Raw genomic sequence first — 19,657 nt, 5'->3', positions numbered from 1 at the left:
ATTATGGCAAAGTTTGTGTGGGATTTCTGTCATCCAAGTTAATATTTAAAGTGGCAAGAATGTTATTGTCAATAAATCTATTTTTTAAAGATAGGAAATTGTTAGAAACATAAGAAAAAGAAGCAAGTGTAGACCATTTGGCCCCTCTTGCCTGCTCTGCTATTTAATAAGATCATGCTTTGTTTTAAGTGTCTATTTTCCCTAGTAACCTAGATGTATCAAGGTAACTGAGACATTATGGAACAGGGCAATAGAATAGGACACTTCACAGTTGTGAGTTACTTTGAACAGGGCATGCCAGTGTGCCACTGATTAATATATCCATTTTTACAGAGGGAACCGAGAGTGCCTAAGCAGAGCTTCTAGCAGCCGTCAAAGCAGTACTGAGAATGAGCTGAAATCCTCTGAGCCTCGGCCGTGGAGTAGCACAGACTCTGACAGCTCAAACCGCAGTTTGAAGCCACCAGTAACCAAAGCAAGTAGCTTTAGTGGAATCTCCATACTGACTCGAGGGGACAGCCTTGGCAGCAACAAAAGTGTAAACAGGGTCTCCAAAACAGGTATGCATTTTGCTGAGGTGCTTGAATTTTATTTCCATGCAATCTCTGGGTAAATAAGTTGGTTTCAAGCCTTTTGCAGAAGTTCAAAATATGTATTTTTTTGTCCAGTCATTTTGAAGACCCTCATGCCATTTATGACAGACTGCCGTGCTTCTCAGGTCTCATTCATTGCACTTTTTATATTGAATGCTAACAAACTGTATTTGAATAGCTGGCACGAGGAAATCTGCAGATGCTGGGGTGGGTAACCATCTTATTTCTTCCTCCCTCACCCCCCACCATTTTGTGCTGTCACTCATGAGTTGTTCCTCCTTGAGAGGCCCTTGTTTTATGCTTCTACTTTTATGATTTTGTTATTTCTTTATTCTATAACCTTTGTTTTGAGGGGTCCTTTGATTGTAAGTACTTTCTTGGAGCAGTTGTTATCCTTTTAATGATTTCTGTAAGGAATTTCTAGTGTGATCAGTTGAAACTACAAAAAATGATAGAAATGTTTGGATTTTGAACTGAGGCAAAAACATTGTGTTTATTTATCTTAATCAGAATCAGGTTTAATACCACCGGCATATGTCGTGAAATTTGTTAACTTTGTGGCAGCAGTACATAATAAATATAGAAAATACTGAATTATTGGAGATATGTGTGCTGTATATTAAATAGTTAAAATAAGTAGTGCAAAGACAGAAATTTGAAAAAAAGTAGTGAGGTAATGTTCATGATTTCAATGTCCATTTCAAAATCAAATGGCAGAGGGGAAGAAGCTGTTCCCCAAATCACTTGAGTGTGTGCCTTCGGGCTTCTGTACCTCCTACCTGATTGTAACGGTGAGAAAAGGGCAAGTTCTGGGTGGTGGGGTTCCTTAATGATGATGCCGGCTTTCTGAGGCATCACTCCTTGAGGATGTCTTGAATACTATGGCGGCTAGTACCCCTGATGCAGCTAACTGTTTACAACACTCTGCAGTTTACTTCGGTCCCCCCGTACCAGACTGTGATGCAGCCAGTTGGAATGCTCTCCATGGTACATCTGTAGAAGTTTTCAAGTGTTAAAGGTGATAAACCAAATCTCCTCGAACTCCTAATGAAATATAGCTGTCTTGCCTTCTTCATAGCTGCATTGCTATGTTGGGACCAGGTTCGATCCTCAGATATTGACACCCAGGAACTTGAAATTGCTCCCTTTTCACTTCTGATTGCTCTATGAGGATTAGTTTGTGTTCCCTTGTCTTACCCTTCCTGAAGTCCACAATTGGCTCTCTGAGTGTTTTATATTTTTTACATGTTTATAAAATGAACAAAATTGAAATATGTTAGGACTCCTTCTAAGACTGCTTCCGTTGTAAAGGAAGACACAATTTTCAATCTTTTGCCAGTTAATACATTTCTAGAAAATCATACTTGAGTTTTTTTTTGTAACAATATATTAGCTATTTTTCCTTTTGTCACACACTTCAAATTTTGGCCTTATTATTTTGAAGTGCTATGAACTTGGCATATATGAGCAAGAGGAATGGAATAAGAAAAGTGAGTAGATTTTGATTGGGAGCTGTTTGTAAGTTAGTACAGCAGCCATTTAAAGCTTTGTAAGATCATTCTATCCATCTTGTAAGAATTGGAACTCCTGTTCTAGGTTTACCACTTGGAACTCCTGAATTAAGTTCATCGGGTTTTGTGCAAGCCTCTGCACAGCAGCCTGGAAGGACTGTCCTATCTAATTCTGTACAACAGCAGCAACTGCCACCCACTCCTCAGCAACAGCCAATGACCAATCATATGATGTCACAGGTGAGTCACCATCCAGTATCCCTTCCCTTGCCTTAGTGTTCGAGATTATTTGCCTGGGATATTTCATAAATTGCGGGCAAAACTTAACTGTGTTCAATTCAAAAAATATTTTAGATTGCCAATTTATGAAGAGATAGGAATGAACACTTCATAATATAATCATTTTATTGTCTCAGTATGTAATACAGGAAAATTTAATCCAAATGTCTTTAGAATTTCACTTGTGCATGAACATGGATCCCAAATTGTATGCTTATTGTTGGTTTATTTATTCTCCTGATATTGGGGAGCCTCAGTCAGCTTGCCTCTTTATTAGTGATGGTGGCAGATTTTCGTATTTTGTCACGGATGTGCTCAAGACAATAATGCAGCTGATCATCAATTTTCACACGCACCCTTGTTCTATTTATGAACAAAAATATGTTGTGGAAATTTTTAAGTTAAATGCCATTTCTAGTATAGCAAGACATCAGCAGAAGTTCCTAAATTATGTTAGTCTTTCACAGGAAGTCTGAATGGATAAATTGGTATTTAATCGGATTTGTTTTTGGTGTTCTCCATCCTGAAGGTGGTGCCTTTTGCTATTACACAGTTTCATAAGTCAATTAAGACCTTTGGTGCAAAAACAAATTACTGGAGGAACTCAGCAGATCAAGCAGTATCTGTGGAGGGAATGGGATCGGCGACGCTTTGGTTCAAGACCATGCATCAGGACTTGTCTCCATTTGATCTTTGGTGCATGTATGACTTATTTATGGGACGTCAGGACTGGGGAAGACGGTCAAGGGTGATCCAGTCCTTGCCTGATAACTCCAAGCCTGTACTTCTCCAGCACTTTTAACAATGGTGAGAAATGCTTGGTGTTTACTGTTCAGTGCCACACCAGAAAGCAATAGAAGGGTCCCTTTTGTTTGATGCTTTATTGTCTAGTAGATTAGATTAGTCATTATTGTGAAAGAGGGGACTTAGTTGCCATTTGTTTTGCACACTTACCTGTAAACTAGCAATTAAAGTACTTGTTGACATGCAGTTACTAAATGGATCAATGATGTTTGTGTGTTTCTGTGGCAGTAAATGGATTGCTTATCCAGCTTCATGTAAGATCTACATATCAAATTTCTCAGTATTTGATTATGAAGACTGAAAAATCCAGGGTGGAGGTCCGCCTCCGTCATACTGTCCAGACGTAGAGTAAGCTAAAGAACAGAGGCGGAGATGAGACACAAAGACATTGAACACAGCTTAGGTTTTTTCCACACCCCAAATTTTACTGTTGCGGTTTTGTATATCTGCCAACTCTAATCTATACAGTTTATTGACAAAATCGAAATAAGTTAAATTTCTGAATATTGGCAAGTACTTTTGATATACAAAATGCTTTATAACAATTCCTTGTTCTCTGAAAATGTCTCCACAAATACTATCCCCCCCTAAATCCTATATAAACATCAAAGATGGTTTGGAGTATGGCTTAAAGACAAGAAAACAAAAGGAGTAGACGTTGAGCTTGTTGCATCCAGTCACATCTAATTGTGGCTATGAGAAGTTTCCATAAAGGTCTCTGCTTGCTGCCTGCTAGTGCCAAGCATTGCACTAAACTTCCTCCTTTCTGACAGAGGTCAATGAATTATTCAAGTTGTATTCAAAATGGTTTCATTAAGGCCTTCCAGGTACTCAGCTATATTAACAGTTTTGGGGCTATAAGACTTGCAAAAGTGACCCAGTTAAAACATAAATGTCCCAATTTCTTTCCATAAATTGACCACCAAAGCTATTCTCTTTTGTCATTAACTAACCTGGACTTTGGACACTTGGCCTTCTTGACTTGGAAAACCAATAGAATTTTAGAAAGAGAATCCCATGTCTGCATCCTTACCAGGGTCTGTCTAAGAACTCTTTTGTCAGTTAAAAGTAGGGGTTCCCAACCTTTTTTATGCCATGGGCTAATACCATAAAGCAAGTGATCCATGGGACCCCATGTTGGGAACCCCAGGTTTAAAGGAATCTGGGTGAAAAGTTGTTAGAGGATGTTTATTGGCAGAATATGTTTTAACTAAAGCTGATTAATAGAGATATGCAACGTACAAATCCCTCAAAACCTTGATCTATTCGTGTGTAGAACCCTTGATGCTGGAGTCAGACCTTTTCTCCAGTTTTCAAGCAGGTTGCCACTACTAACAATAATAGGCTTGTGAATGCCCACTTACCTCTTAATTTATGGCTGCCACTGTAGGGTTAGTAAAGTCGATGTAGAAGACTTCAATTGCAGCTTTGGTGATCTTCCTTTCCTTTCTCGACATAGAGAACTACAATTACGAATCTCCTGATTGTGACACCAAGCATATGGACGCATTAACAATAAATTTGCAAGAATTTGCCTGAATCCATGTAACATTTTACCACTAAGTTAAGTTAGTCCCTCATTGGGCTGTAAAGTTACAGCCAGAAAAAGTCCATTTGCATTTGATTGTTGTTTATCATCATAACATGAAAATTCTGCTGCAGCAGTTCCAAGTTAAGCTTGGCTGGGAAAAAACAGGTGTATAACCTGAGACATTTTGAAAGTATGTGCAGGTAGACGTGTGAAGAGTTACTACAAAACTTTATAGGGCTCTGGCAGAACTCATAGATCAAGGGTTCTCAATCTTTTTTATGGCATGAAGCCTTACCATTAACAGGGTCCGTGGACCCTAGGTTTGGAACCCCTGTCATAGATAGTGGGTAGAGTATTATTCCTCATATAACTATTCTATGCCCATTATCAAAATAAGGCAAAACTTAAGTGATACAAAAAAGCTATAAGTCTAGCGATATATCAAAATATCATCATAGTCGCTACTTACAGTGCATTAGAGTTTGTATGATAGCAGCAGTTTTTCTTCAGCTAACTTGGTTGTATACACTGCTTCCATTGTTCCTTTTACTGTATAGTTAGAGCAAGACCATCAGCGATGCGACTGGAATAGGTTTTGTGTGTTTTTTTTGTCATGTGACACAAAAGTTCCTGTAAGGCCATGCATGACCAAGCAATATTATCTTTAGTAAAATGTATAATTACAGCACTGAGACCTTAATTACACTCAGCTCTATAGAGTAAGTGCATATTGCTCATTTTGCCGCATCCCCACCCACTCCAAAGAATCCCTGCCCCATGTCTGCTCAAAATGGAGAAAAGGGCATTTGGGATGGCACAAGAAACTTCCAAGTCCATGCATCATGAGTGCACAGAAGCCCAATATAAATAGTAGTGAACCACTTCTCAAACTAAACACACACCCATCTTGTCAGCCATTTCCTGCCACACTTGCATCAGAGATTGCAGGGCCCACAAATTGCCTCAGAATCCATAAGTGATTTGCATGGAGTGGAAATCAATTATCATAAATCCTGAAAGACTGCCTAAGAAGTTGTTACTAACTGTAACAAAGTTCCATTGAAAAGTATGTGTTTGTTTATTCATCCTAGGACACCACAATGAAGGGGAATGGTTGCTAAGAGAGCCTGTTGATGGTGGCAAAGGGTAGCTAGGCCCATCCATAGGAACATGGGTGTTTCCAGATTTATAAAGCTGGTTCATTACTTCAATTTGTAGGTTGTCTCCTTCTTTTCCTCTTTATCCCTTTGATTATAACATATCTTTCATTTTCTCTACCCTGCCTTCTGAAAACCCTGTAATTCTTTGCTATTATCTTTCCTGTTCTCTTGTCCCAGGGTTGACCCATAAACAATTCTACTGCTTATCTATTTGCCTTTTTTTTAGCATCTTCCAAAACACTCACTGAGGTACATCACAGTCTAAAACAGCAGCCTCAGTTTCCTGAATCCATTTTTGTCATGTCTGACTGATTACTGCTTGCAATTTGCATTAAGAACTGAAGATTTGTTCTTTGAATTACTATCTAGTATATTCGTATAATTCAATAACTCTGCTAACATTGATGGTACCACCTTCACTGAGATATGGCTGAGGAGTATTGATGCCTTTTCCTTCAGTGTCACGTCTTTATGGTTATATATTCCACCACCTGTCCTGCTCAAGTCAGATTGATGGTGGGGTTGTCCTTTTTGATGTGCATTTTGTTCTTTTTCACACCCTGGCAACAGCTTCTCCCATGAATACTTTGCATTATTTCACTCATTGCTTCCATTTAAAATGATTATTCTTCAAGGTATCTTAATGTTTCTCATGAAGGTAGAATCTGCTTTCCACACCCATCCTCTACATCAAGTGGCTTTACAGTTCAATCTCCATAACTTTTAATTTGTTATCCTCAGTTCCTCTTCAAATCCCTTTCCATGAATAAGCTTTTCTATAATTTGCTACATTCACAGCCACCATTTTACATGCTTACTCTATTGTTGCCATGACTGCCACTGATAATTCATTAATCTCTGATTATTTCCTTATATCACTGTCCAACACCATCTTTCCTACATCTTTGGGGTCCTCACTGGGGAGGAAAAAATATCTCGCGTAACTGATGTCTGTCCTTACAAAATTCCCAACTTTTTAGCCTTTAGTCCAGAATTCATTCTGGCACTTCTCCAATTATCAATCTACTAAATCACATTCTATTTACAGACTTTGATGCCCTTGTCCCTATTAAAGTCACAATTCTCTTGTGCTGGTCATTTCCCCCAAAAAGTGGTAGGTTGTTGCTTTGATGTCCATGCATTAATAGTGGTTGTCCAATGAATTTTAGTAGGGGATTGGAGGATTTTGACTCAACATTGAAAGAAATGTCATCTTTCTTTGCCAAGTTGCTGAGGAATTTAGAATCAATCACGTTCTTTTGGCAGTTTCGCTTTTGCCCTTTGCAATTGTGAAGATTGCAAAGGAGGGAGATTTTGACAAAGTAACCTTGGTATGTTAGAAAAGTACAATTTATAGTCAGTCAGTATATACTTAGCCAAAGTGTATTGGTGGTACTAATGGATATTGTGTCCATTGGCAGGAGCACCTATCAAGGGAACCATGCTGTCCTAGATGATAAAATTGCTTGAGTGCTTTTGATGGGTGCAACTGGCATTGCTGACAATGGTGTCCACAACCTTTCCCTACTCCAAGCCAAGGCGACTTGCCCATGTGGTGACCCCATAACATAATTGGCTTGGGACACCACAGCAGTGATGATGTTGAAAGCCAAACAATGATAACAAGGCTTTCTCTTAAGTTGATGATTGTTCATCACTTATGAGGGGTGAATGTTGCCTACCATTTGTTAGTCATGATTGGATAAGCTGAGACTATGAAAATTGACCTCCAGCAATTACAAGATTTGCAGCTCAGTGGTTAAATTTCTGGGCTAGTATCTGAACCAACCAGACAATCCAGAGATCCAATTTTAAATATCAATAGCAGCTACAAGATTTAATTTCAGTTAATGACTTGGAGTGTTATTAAAGACCCATCAATCTAACACCCATTGGTGTCTTTCAAGGGAGGAAATCTGTTATACTCACCTAGTCTGGCCTGCATGTGACTGCAAACCTGCCTATATGATTGATTTATATGCCCTAACAAACCATTTAGGGGATGGGCAGTATATGCCAGCCTTGCCAGTAATGCCCAGGTGCTGAAGAATAAATTTTAAGGAAGACACTTTATTCTAATTTATTCAGTGACATAGCGCGGAGTAGGCCCTTCTGGCTCTTTGAGATACTCCCAACAAACCTGATTAGTCCTGACCTAACCTCGGGACAATTTACAAAGACTAATTAACCTCTCCTATACATCTTTGGACTGTGGAAGGAAACCGGAACACTTGGGGAAAACCCACGCATTCCACAGGGAGAATGTACAGACTCCTTATGGATGGTACCAGAATTGAACACCCTACTCTGGTGTGTTGCCTTTATGGCAGTTATTTAGTTTATAATATTTTCGCTTAGTAATTCATTTGTTAGTATTTTCTAGTTAGAATTAGAATTGTTTAAAGTATATTCATTGCCTGTAAAATATATCGGCATGTGATGACGTCACATCCGGTTTCGCCGCGTCTTGTGGGAAAATACCAGTTTGGGATCGACGCAAGGGCGGGGGCTCGCACGAGGGAGACCAGAGCAAGAAGTTGTTAGTGAGCATTAGAAATCACAGTGAGAGCAACGCCTTTTCACCATACGTTAATGTGAAGAGTGAACAGTAAATGGTTAATCTTACTGCGACCTTGTTTTCATTGACTACGGTTTATCTTGGCGTTTAATTTGGCATTTCTATTACACCTGAGCAAGAACGCTACAGTGAAAGAGCAGCATTATCAGGTGTTTCAAGTGCTGCAATGTCATCTCAATCCAGCATCAAGTCAATGCCACCCAGCGACATCAAGTAGGGCATCATCAAGTAAGGCCGCCCAGGCGAGAGCTAAAGCAGATGCCGCCCACGTGCGGGTGGGCTACGCCAAGCGAGCAGCAAAATTGAAAATAGAAGCGGCCGCCAAAGAAGCCGAAATCCAGAAGGAAAAGGCTGCCAGAGAAATGGAAGCGGCCGCCAGAGAAGCCGAAATCCAGTTGGAAAAGGCAAGGATTTCGGCAGAGTTAGAAGTGCTGGAGCTAGAAGGAGAAGAAGAAGCTGCCAAGGTGGAAGCAGAGTACATAGAAGAAGCTGAAGGAATGCATGATCTGGCCGTCGTAAGATCTTCTTCAGAAAGGACCAGATTGGAACGCACAAGCGACTATGTCCGATCTCAAATAGACAGGAAGGCTCGTCCTTCCTCTCCATACGTATTTGATAATATCCCATGTCATGAGGAACCTCAGAGAAGCCCGATTGCATCACATCCATACGAGGAAGACAATTTACCCTCGCAACTCCGCGATGAAGTCAAGAATGAAAGAGCTGACGACAAATACTTCTCGACACCAAACTTACAAGATTTGGGGAGAAGATACGCAGAGGTCGAATTCAGGACAGCAAATTCCATAAGAAATGTACGCCCTCAGTCATATACGCGCCAACGTATTTCCCCAGCCCGCATGCCGCTTACAGTTGATCCCATGATGCAGTATTTAGCACGACGGGATCTCCTCACTTCGGGACTGTACCAGTTTGACGATAAAATTGAAAATTACCGTGCATGGTACTCCACATTCACCAACGCTATCGACGGAGTCCAGCTCAGAGCAACCCAAGAGTTGGATCTTATGGTGAAATGACTGGGAAAAGAATCATGCGAACAGGTGAGACGCATACGTTCAGTGTACATCAACAAACCCGAGCTAGCCTTAAGCAAAGCATGGGAGAGACTTTGGGAGGGCTATGGGGCCCCCGAAATTATCGAAGCGGCGCTATATCAACGGCTGGAAAACTTTCCTAAGGTGTCAGCCAAAGATTACATTAAGTTAAGAGAACTCGGAGATTTACTCATGGAGATCCAAGGCGCCAAAGAAGATGGCTACTCAGCTGGTCTAGTATACCTAGATACTCCATCTGGGATTAGACAAATCGTGGACAAACTTCCATTTGGGCTGCAGGACAGGTGGCTGGCTGTTGTCTCAGAGTACAAGGAAGACCACGATGGTCGATTTCCTCCCTTTAAGCACCTCACTAGGTTTGTGTGCAAGGAGGCGAAGAAGTGAAATGACCCTAGCCTCATGGGTCCAGGAAGCAGTACGATTTACACCAAGCCAGGTAGATCCTCTTCGAATACTTTCAACATTGATAAACCCGTCTCGGTGCTTAAGTCTTTACAACTAACCACGACCCTAGCAAGAATTGCCCATTGCATAACAAACCCCACCCCCTCAGAAGATGCAGAACGTTTAGGGAAAAACCCCTTGAAGAGAGGATGGCCCTTCTCAAGGAGAAAAGAATATGTTTTAAATGCTGTTCCTCGACCTCTCACTTTGCTAGAGAGTGTACGATCGCCGTGAAGTGCCCGGATTGCGATAGCACTAATCACGATGGGGCCATGCATCCCGGCCCGTTACCGCAAACTGACAACGCTCCTTCACCCCCACAACAGGACGGCGGGGAGGAAGAAGCTCACTCCAGGACAACAGTTGTCAGCTCGAGTTGTACAGAAGTTTGCGGTCAAGCTCAGTCAAGCCGTTCTTGTTCAAAGATCTGCCTCATTAAGGTGTACCCTAAAGGAGCCAAAGACAAGGCCATCAAAGCCTATGTAATTCTGGACAATCAGAGCAATTGCTCACTAGCCAGTCCAGAGTTCTTTAAATTGTTCAGCATTGGGAGTGAGCAGTTCCCATACTACGTTAGAACTTACTCAGGCAACGTGGAAACTCATGGAAGGAAGGCAGAAGGCTTCCTTGAGTCCCTGGATGGTAAAGTCGTCATCTGTCTCCCTCCGCTCTTAGAGTGCAATGAAATCTTGAATAACCGCACTGAGATCCCGACGCCAAGTGCGGTGCTACACCAGCCACATCTCCACCACATCGCCAAACACATCCCAGAACTGGATCCAAAAGCAGAAATACTCCTGCTATTAGGAAGAGATGTTATCCGGGTGCACAAGGTTAGGCTGCAGGTCAATGGACCACACAACGCCCCCTTTGCGCAACGCCTGGATCTAGGCTGGGTGGTGATAGGAGAGGTGTGCCCTGGCAATGTACACAAACCGACGGTTAGCACACTCAAGACCAATGTGCTAGAGAGTGGCAGCCATTCAATTTTTCAACCCTGCACAAGTTCCATGTGTATCAAGGAAACACAACAAGGTGTTAACAAGCGCAAAGTAACTGACAAGACGCTGGGTCAGTCAGTCTTCGTTCAAACTGAGCACGGTAATAAACTTGCTCAATCAGCTCAAGATGCCATTTTCTTAAAAACAAAGGACACCAAGGTCTTCAGAGATGAAGCAAATAATGGGGTCGCCCCATTGCCTTTCAGAGAACTACGCCAGTGCTTGCCAAACAACAAAGGGCAGGCAGTCAAGCGGTTCACGCTCTTGCAAAAAACCCTGAAAAGGAAACCTGAGATGCAGCAACGCACCTGATTGACCCACGAGGTACTGTGCACCCTAATGGCAGAGGTCACAGCCATTATAAACGCACGACCACTCCTACCTGTGTCTTCTGACCCAGAAAACCCCTTCATACTCTCGCCATCAATGCTCCTTACGCAGAAGGCAGGAGCTCCCCCTCCACCAGGAGACTTCTCAAACAAGGACTTGTACACAAAGCAATGGAGACAAGTCCAAGCTCTGGCAAATCGGTTCTGGTCTCGCTGGAGACAGGAATATCTACCTTTGTTGCAACACAGACAAAAGTGGACAGAACCCTGCAGGAATCTTGAAGGTGGAGATTTAGTCCTGCTCAGGAACAAGCAAATCACCCGCAACAGCTGGCCAGTGGCCAGAATCACTGCTACATTCCCTCGTGGGGATGGACACGTCAGGAAGATTGAGTTGAAGACTACCGACCAAGGCGATGTAAAAATTTACCAAAGGCCAGTTACAGAAGTCATTCTACTTCTACCTAATGACTGATTTAGAGACTAAGTTTTGTATTATGTTCATTGTGACCTTACGAAGGTCAAGCGGGGAGTGTGTTGCCTTTATGGCAGTTATTTAGTTTATAATATTTTCACTTAGTAATTCATTTGTTAGTATTTTCTAGTTAGAATTAGAATTATTTAAAGTATATTCATTGCCTGTAAAATATATCGGCATGCGATGACGTCACATCTGGTTTCGCCGCGTCTTGTGGGAAAATACCGGTTTGGGATCAACACAAGGGCGGGGGCTCGCACGAGGGAGACCAGAGCAAGAAGTTGTTTGTAAGCATTAGAAATCACAGTGAGAGCAACGCTTTTTCACCATACGTTAATGTGAAGAGTGAACAGTAAATGGTTAATCTTACTGCGACCTTGTTTTCATTGACTACGGTTTATCTCGGCGTTTAATTCGGCGTTTCCATTACACCCGAGCGAGAACGCTACATCTGGAATGCCCCGAGCTGTAATAGTGTTGCACTAACCACTATGGTACTGTGGCACCCTTACTTTACCTTGCATAGGTTAGGTTTCCCCTTCATCAAAAGTCAGACTTCCTTTTAATTCCCATTGATGCCTTCTCTTTGAAATGTTGCTTTAATGTAGAGGGACATTTTTCTCATTTATCTCCAGCCTTCATCTCCTGTACAAGTTAGGTCAAGTCTTTGATGAGATCGAACACTAGTATTTTGGTAGAATGCAAATTGGTGAGTGGCTATTGCTCAATTGGATGGAGTTTGATAGGACATTGGAGTCAGAGATGTACAACACAGAAGCAGGCCCTTTGGCCCATCTAGTCATGCCAAAACCATTTAGGCTGCCTACTCCCATCAACCTGCATTGGGACCGTAGCCCTCCATACCCCTACAAAACAACTTCAGTATAATGTCCCATCTCCTGTACTCAATACATTGATTTATCAAGGCCAATGCACCAAAATCTTTTTTTTTTACAACCCTATCTACGCATGACACCATTTTCAATGAATTGTGAACCTGTATTCCCAGATCCCTTTGTTTTACCATACTCCTCAGTGCCCTACCATTCACTGTGCAAGACCTACCTTAGTTGGTCCTACCGAAGTGCAAAACTTCGCACTTGTCTACATTAAGTTTCATCTGCCATTTTTGAGCCCATTTTTCAGCTGATGCAGATCTCTCTGCAAGCCATGATAGCCTTTCTCACTTTGCACAACACCTCTGATCTTGGTGTCAACCACAAATTTGCTGATCATCCAGATCATTGGTACAGATGACAATCAACAAAAGACCCAGCGGGGGACAACACGTGATGACGTAGGATCGAGATGTAGAAATCCAGCTCTCCCGTTTAAAAAAAAACAGTAAAATAATACTTAAGTGAAGAAAAGTTAGTAAATACCTTTTAAAAATTACTTATAAACTACTCAGGATTGTCTTAAGATATGCTTCCTAAACAGAAGCAGAAGAAAACTACTACTTTGAAGACAACACAAGTTGGAAAAGAATCAAGGCCAGCTGCCATGAAAGAGCCTCGGGCTCAAGTGCAATTTACCTCCGGCGATACAGAACAGGAAACTGCAGCAACATCAACTGTTTCCAAAAAAAAAGAGCAACAGGAATTGCGCATGCGTGAAGGAAGGGGCATGCGCAAACACGAGCAACCCAAACTACAAATCCCAGCTATGATCGAAACTGAAAGTGAATATGAGGTAGAATCAGATTCTCTGGATAAATCAGACGAAGATGAAGAGACAAACAAAGAAGAGCAACAGGAAGAGGTTGGAGGTGATATTGGAGACATTAAAAAAAACTTTGGTGCAAATAATGCATAAATTAAATCCATTAAAAGTAATTAAAAAATATATTAACAATATGAAGAGTATGTTTGATAAAATGATGAAAAGACAGGACAAAATGGACAAGAAAATTAAAAACTTGGAAGAAACAACCAGAGACACTATTGATAGAGTGAATAAAATGGAAGATAATATTTCTGCCTGGACATTACAAAGAAAACTGTTGTTGGAAAAAGTGGATGTACTTGAAAATTTTAGCAAACGAAATAATATTAAGATTGTTGGACTTGAAGGTATTAGAGGGAGAGGATCCAATAAATTTTTTTCAAAAATGGATTCTGGAAATTTTTGAAATGGAAGAAGGAACCCAGTTAATTGAAATTGAAAGGTCTCACAGAGCCTTAAGATCAAGACCTCAAGTTGATCAAAACCCACAATCAATCTTGATAAAATGCTTAAGATATCAAGACAAAGCAAATATCCTGAAGGCGGCTGCCCAACGTGCCAGAAAGAGAAACGGACCATTGATGATGGAAGGGAAAATAGTTCTTTTCTATCCTGATATAAGTTATGACCTTTTGAAGAGAAAGAAGGAATTTAACCCAGTGAGAAAAGTTTTATGGGAAAAAGGTTATAAATTTATATTGCACCACCCGGCAACCCTGATAATTTTTTTGGATGACGGAAAAAGATGATTTTTTTTTTACTGAATATCGGGATGCGGAAGAATTTGCACAAGAACTCCCAAATATTCGCTAACCACAGCCAAAGATTTAAAAGTGAAATGGATTAAAGATGAAGACAGGGACAGTGAATGGAGTTGATAGATGTTTAAGGACAAAATAATATTTAAATATATTCTTAATTATATGATACAGGGGAGAAAGGTAAAAATTTGAGAAATTTTAATCGAGAGTAGTGATATTATTTTTTCCTTTCTTATATATACTTTTTTATGTTACGGGGGAGCTGGGGGAACTTCAGATCGATTGCTACGGGACTCATGTGTGTAATCATGGCGATTGCCATGACCCGTACAATGGAGGGGGGGTAATGTGTTTTTTTTTATTCACAACGTTAGTAGGGGGATATTTTGTTATTTTTTTCTTTATAATTATTTTTCTTTTTCTTTCTTTGCCTGGACAATCGGGGGGAGACACATAGCAACATGGAGAATTTTAAAAAGATTCCCCAAGGTACTACGAAAGTTGTAAGGTTAGGTATTCCTATAGACTGGAGTAACCCTGTTAAAAATAATGACTAATTTACTGAATTTTTAAAATTTTAATGTTAATGGGCTTAATGGACCGGTGAAAAGAAAAAGAATTTTAACATACATTAAGAAAGTGAAAATTGATGTAGCTTTTTTGCAAGAAACACACTTAACAGAGATAGAACATCAGAAATTAAAGAGATTGGGTCGGAAATGTTATTGCAGCTTCATTTAATTCAAAAGTGAGGGGAGTTGCAATTTTGGTTAATAAAACTTTACCAATTAAAATACAAAATGTATTAATTGATAATGGGGCGATATGTAATTATACATTGTCAAATTTTTTCAGAACTATGGACTCTTATGAATATTTATGCACCAAATAAAAATGATGTAAAATTTATACAAGAGGCCTTTTTGAATTTGGCTGACACATGTGACAAAATATTAATAGGTGGAGATTTTAATTTTTGTCTAGACCCAGTTTTAGATAGATCAACAAAGGTTGTTACAAAATCAAAAGTAGCAAAATTAACTTTATCATTGATGAAAGATTTAAATTTGATTGATATATGGAGAAGAATTAATCCAAAAGAAAGAGATTACTCATTTTATTCAAATAGACATAAAACTTATTCAAGGATAGATTTTTTCCTATTATCAACGAATATTCAAGACAGTGAAAAATATGGAATATAAAGCAAGAATATTGTCAGATCATTCCCCCTTGACAATGACAATGATGGATAAAGAGGAATCAATTTACAGATGGAGATTTAATTCAATATTATGAAAACGTCAAGATTTTTGTGATTTCATGAAAAAGCAGATTCCGTTTTTTTAGATACAAATTTACATTCAGTTGATGATAAATTTATAGTATGGGAAGCATATTTGAGAGGCCAGATGATAAGTTATATTTCTAAAATTAGGAAGGAATATATGGTAGAAATAGATCAATTGGAAAAAGAAATTACAAAATTAGAAAAAGAATCTCAAAGATATATGACAGAAGAAAAATGAAGACAACTTGTTAGCAAGAAGTTACAATATAATACACTTCAGACATATCGAACAGAAAAAGCAATTATGAGAACTAAACAGAGATATTACGAACTAAGTGAAAGATCACACAAGATTCTTGCTTGGCAGTTAAAAACAGACCAGATTTCCAAAACAATAAATGCAATTAGAACAAGTGTAAATATGATTACTTATAAACCTTTAGAAATTAATGAAACTTTTAAGAATTTTTATTCTGAACTGTATCAATCAGAATCACAAAATGATAATGTCGAGATAGAAAGGTTTTTATCACAAATAACTCTTCCAAAATTGAATTCCGAAGAACAGAAGGGAGTAGATATGCCTTTTACATTAAGAGGTCTAAGAAGCTCTAGGATCACTTCAGAGTAATAAATCCCCTGGAGAAGATGGTTTTCCTCCCGAATTTTATAAAAAGTTTAAAGATTTACTAATTCCTCCTTTTATGGAGTTAATATACCAAGCGGAAAGAACGCATAAACTTCCAGAATCTTTTTCGACAGCTATTTTAATGGTATTGCCAAAAAAAGATAGAGATCTTTTAAAACCAACATCATATAGACCTATTTCTTTGTTGAAAATAGACAATCAAATAATAGCAACAATTTTATCAAATAGATTATCTAAATACTTACCAAAATTAATACATATGGATCAAACAGGATATATCAAAAATAGACAATTGGCAGATAATGTAACTCGGTTACTTAGCATAATTCATTTGGCACAAAAGAGGGAGGAAATGAGTGTGGCAGTTGCCTTAGATGCAGAAAAAGTATTTTATAGATTGGAATGGGATTTTTTATTTAAGTTATTGGAAAAATATGGATTAGGAGTATCTCTTATAAAATGGATTAAAACTTTAAATACTAATCCCAAAGCTAAAGTAGTGACAAATGGTCAAATTTCAACATCATTTCAGTTAACAAGGTCAACTAGACAAGGCTGTCCATTATCACCTGCTTTATTTGTGTTGGCGATAGAGCCATTAGCTGAATTAATTAGAACGGACCCGGATGATATGGGTTTCAGAGTTAACCAGGAAGAATATAAGATTAATTTATTTGCTGACGATGTTTTGCTTTATTTAACAAACCCATTGTATTCGCTGCGTAAATTATCTTCTAGATTGGAAGAATATGGAAAAATATCAAGCTACAAAATAAATTGGGATAGAAGTGAAATTCTACCCCTTACTAAAGGAGATTATAGTCAATGTCGACTAATAACTCAATTTAGATGGCCGATAAATGGTATAAAATATTTAGGTATAAGAGTTGACAGTGATATAAAGAATTTATATAAATTAAATTATTTACCATTATTGAAAAAAATTCAAGAAGATCTTGATAAATGGATGACGTTACCAATAACATTAGTAGGCAGAGTAAATGCTGTAAAAATGAATATATTCTCTAGATTACAGTATTTATTCTAAACACTACCAATACAATTACCGCAGAAGTTTTTTCAAGAGTTAAATAAATGTGTGAGGAAGTTCCTTTGGGAAGGTAAGATGTCAAGAATATCGTTGGAAAAATTGACATGGAAATTTGACCTAGGAGGGTTACAACTTCCAAACTTTAAGAGTTATTATAAAGCAAATCAACTTAGATTTATCGCATCTGTTTTTTTGATGAAGATAAACCGGCATTGATTAGAATAGAATTAGATAAAATAGGAGAAAATATACCAGAAGATTTTATATATAAGTGGGAATCTAAATGGATACGGGAAAAGAAAGAATCTCCTATATTAAAGCATTTGATTGATTTATGGGATAAGATAAATGTTGATGATGAGATAAAGAAATCTCTATTTGCAAAGAGACCTTTAATTCAAAATAAACTTATTCCTTTTACAATGGATAATCAACTTTTATACAATTGGTTTCAAAAAGGGATTAGATATATAGGAGATTGTTTTGGAGGTATATTAATGTCATTTGATCAATTAAAGAATAAATACAAAATATCAAACAACATTCTTTTTTGTTATTTCCAATTAAGGGCTTATTTAAGAGATAAATTGGGTCAAACAATGTTATTGCTGAAATCTAATGAAATAGAAACTAATTCAAAAAGGAAAAATTAAAAGATTTATTTCTTGTATAGTTTGATTCAAAAACAGACAATTAAACAAGGAATTCATAAGTCAAGACAAAAATGGGAAACTGATTTGAATATTAAAATTGAAGAAACAAGTTGGTCAAGACTGTCTTGACAGTATGACAAATACAACAAATGTCCGATTAAGATTAGTGCAATATAATTTTTTACATCAATTATATATTACACCACAAAAAATAAATAAATTAAACCCAAATTTATCTGATCAATGTTTCTGATGTAATCAAGAAATTGGTACTTTTTTACACTCTACTTGGTCTTGTTTTAAAATTCAACCTTTTTGGACAAATTTAAGAATTTTATTGGAACACAACTTCCACATAATCCAGCATTATTTTTACTAGGCGATATTGAAGGGATAAAACCAAAATCCAAACTGAATAAACATCAGAAAGAATTCATAAAAATTGCATTGGCAGTAGCCAAAAAGGCTATCGCAGTTACTTGGAAAGCAGATTCATACTTAAGTATAGATCATTGGAAGAATGAAATTTTTAGCTGCATTCCACTTGAAAAAATAACTTATAATTTAAGAGATAAATATGAAATATTTCTGAAAATTTGGCGCCCTTATTTACAAAAGATAGGATTAAATATATAGGTGCTCAGAAGATAAAATTATTGGTTATCTAGGGAAAGAAATAAATATATATACTAAAGCTATTATGAACTCCATGGAGCATGTGGGGATCTTCCGATATCCAGGCACTCTTTCTTTCTTTTCTTTTCTCTTTCTTTTTTCCCTCTTTCTATAGGGATATGTTAGGGGGGAGGGGGGGAGGGTTGATAATTATTTTTTATAATTTTTTTTTCTTTCTGTAACCTATTTGAAAATTCAATTTTAAAAAAATTTTAAAAAAACAAAAGACCCAGCACTGATCCCTGAGCACACCACTGGTCACAGGCCTCCAGTCAGAGAGGAAACCTTCTACTGCCACTCTTGGCACCAAGCCAATGTCTAATCCAGTTTGCTACCTCATTCTGAATGCCGAGTGACTGAACCTTCTCAATCAGCCTCTCATGCAGGACCTTGTCAAGTGCCTTACTAAAGTCCATAGAGACAATATCCACTGCCTTGCCTTCATCCACTTTCTTGGTAACCGCCTTGAAAAACACTGTAAGGCTGGTTAGACATGATTTACCACGCACAGAGCTTTGCTGACTATCCTCAATCAGTCCATGTCTGTCCAAATACTTATATATTTGGTGCCTTAGAATGCCTTCCAATAACTGTCCCACTACTGACATCAGATTCACCAGCTTATAAGTTCCTGGTTTATGTTTAGAGCCTTTGTTAAACAATGGGTCAACATTGGCTATCCTCCAATCCTCTAGTACCTTATCCTGACGCTAAAGATGATTTAATTATCTCTACTAGGGCCCTGGCAATTTCTGTACTTGCCTTCCTTAGGGTCTGAGGGAACACTTTCACAGGCCCTGGGTATTTGCCTCGGTAGTAAACATCTCCTCCTCTGTAATCTGTACAGGGTCCATGAAGTTGATGCGGCTTTGTCTTGCTTCTATGGACTCGCTGTGTCTGAGTAAATACAGATGCAAAGAATTAATTTAAGATCTCCCCCATCTGTTTTAGCTCCTCACATGGATTACCATTCTGGTCTTCCAGGGGACCTATTTTGTCCCTAGCAATCCTTTTGCTATTAATATACCTGTAGAATCCCTTAGGATTCTCCTTCATCTTGTCTGC

At 38.5% G+C, this 19,657-nt stretch overlaps 1 protein-coding gene across 6 annotated transcripts in view; it reads left to right on the top strand.

The window, feature by feature from the left end:
* The window catches only part of LOC132384710 (R3H domain-containing protein 2), a 302,458-nt gene that overhangs the window by 196,072 nt on the left and 86,729 nt on the right, over positions 1 to 19,657 (top strand). For all 6 annotated transcript variants that reach the window (XM_059956099.1, XM_059956098.1, XM_059956097.1 and 3 more), the window contains 2 exons: positions 334 to 560; positions 2,190 to 2,344. In XM_059956099.1, the coding sequence (XP_059812082.1) occupies positions 334 to 560; positions 2,190 to 2,344 (382 nt within the window). The remainder of the gene's footprint in view (positions 1 to 333; positions 561 to 2,189; positions 2,345 to 19,657) is intronic.

This window comes from Hypanus sabinus, chromosome X1 (genome assembly GCF_030144855.1).
Source record: "Hypanus sabinus isolate sHypSab1 chromosome X1, sHypSab1.hap1, whole genome shotgun sequence".
Taxonomy (NCBI): Eukaryota; Metazoa; Chordata; class Chondrichthyes; order Myliobatiformes; family Dasyatidae; genus Hypanus; species Hypanus sabinus.
Note: the sequence above shows the minus strand (reverse complement) of the source record. Positions and strands in the feature narration are given on the sequence as shown.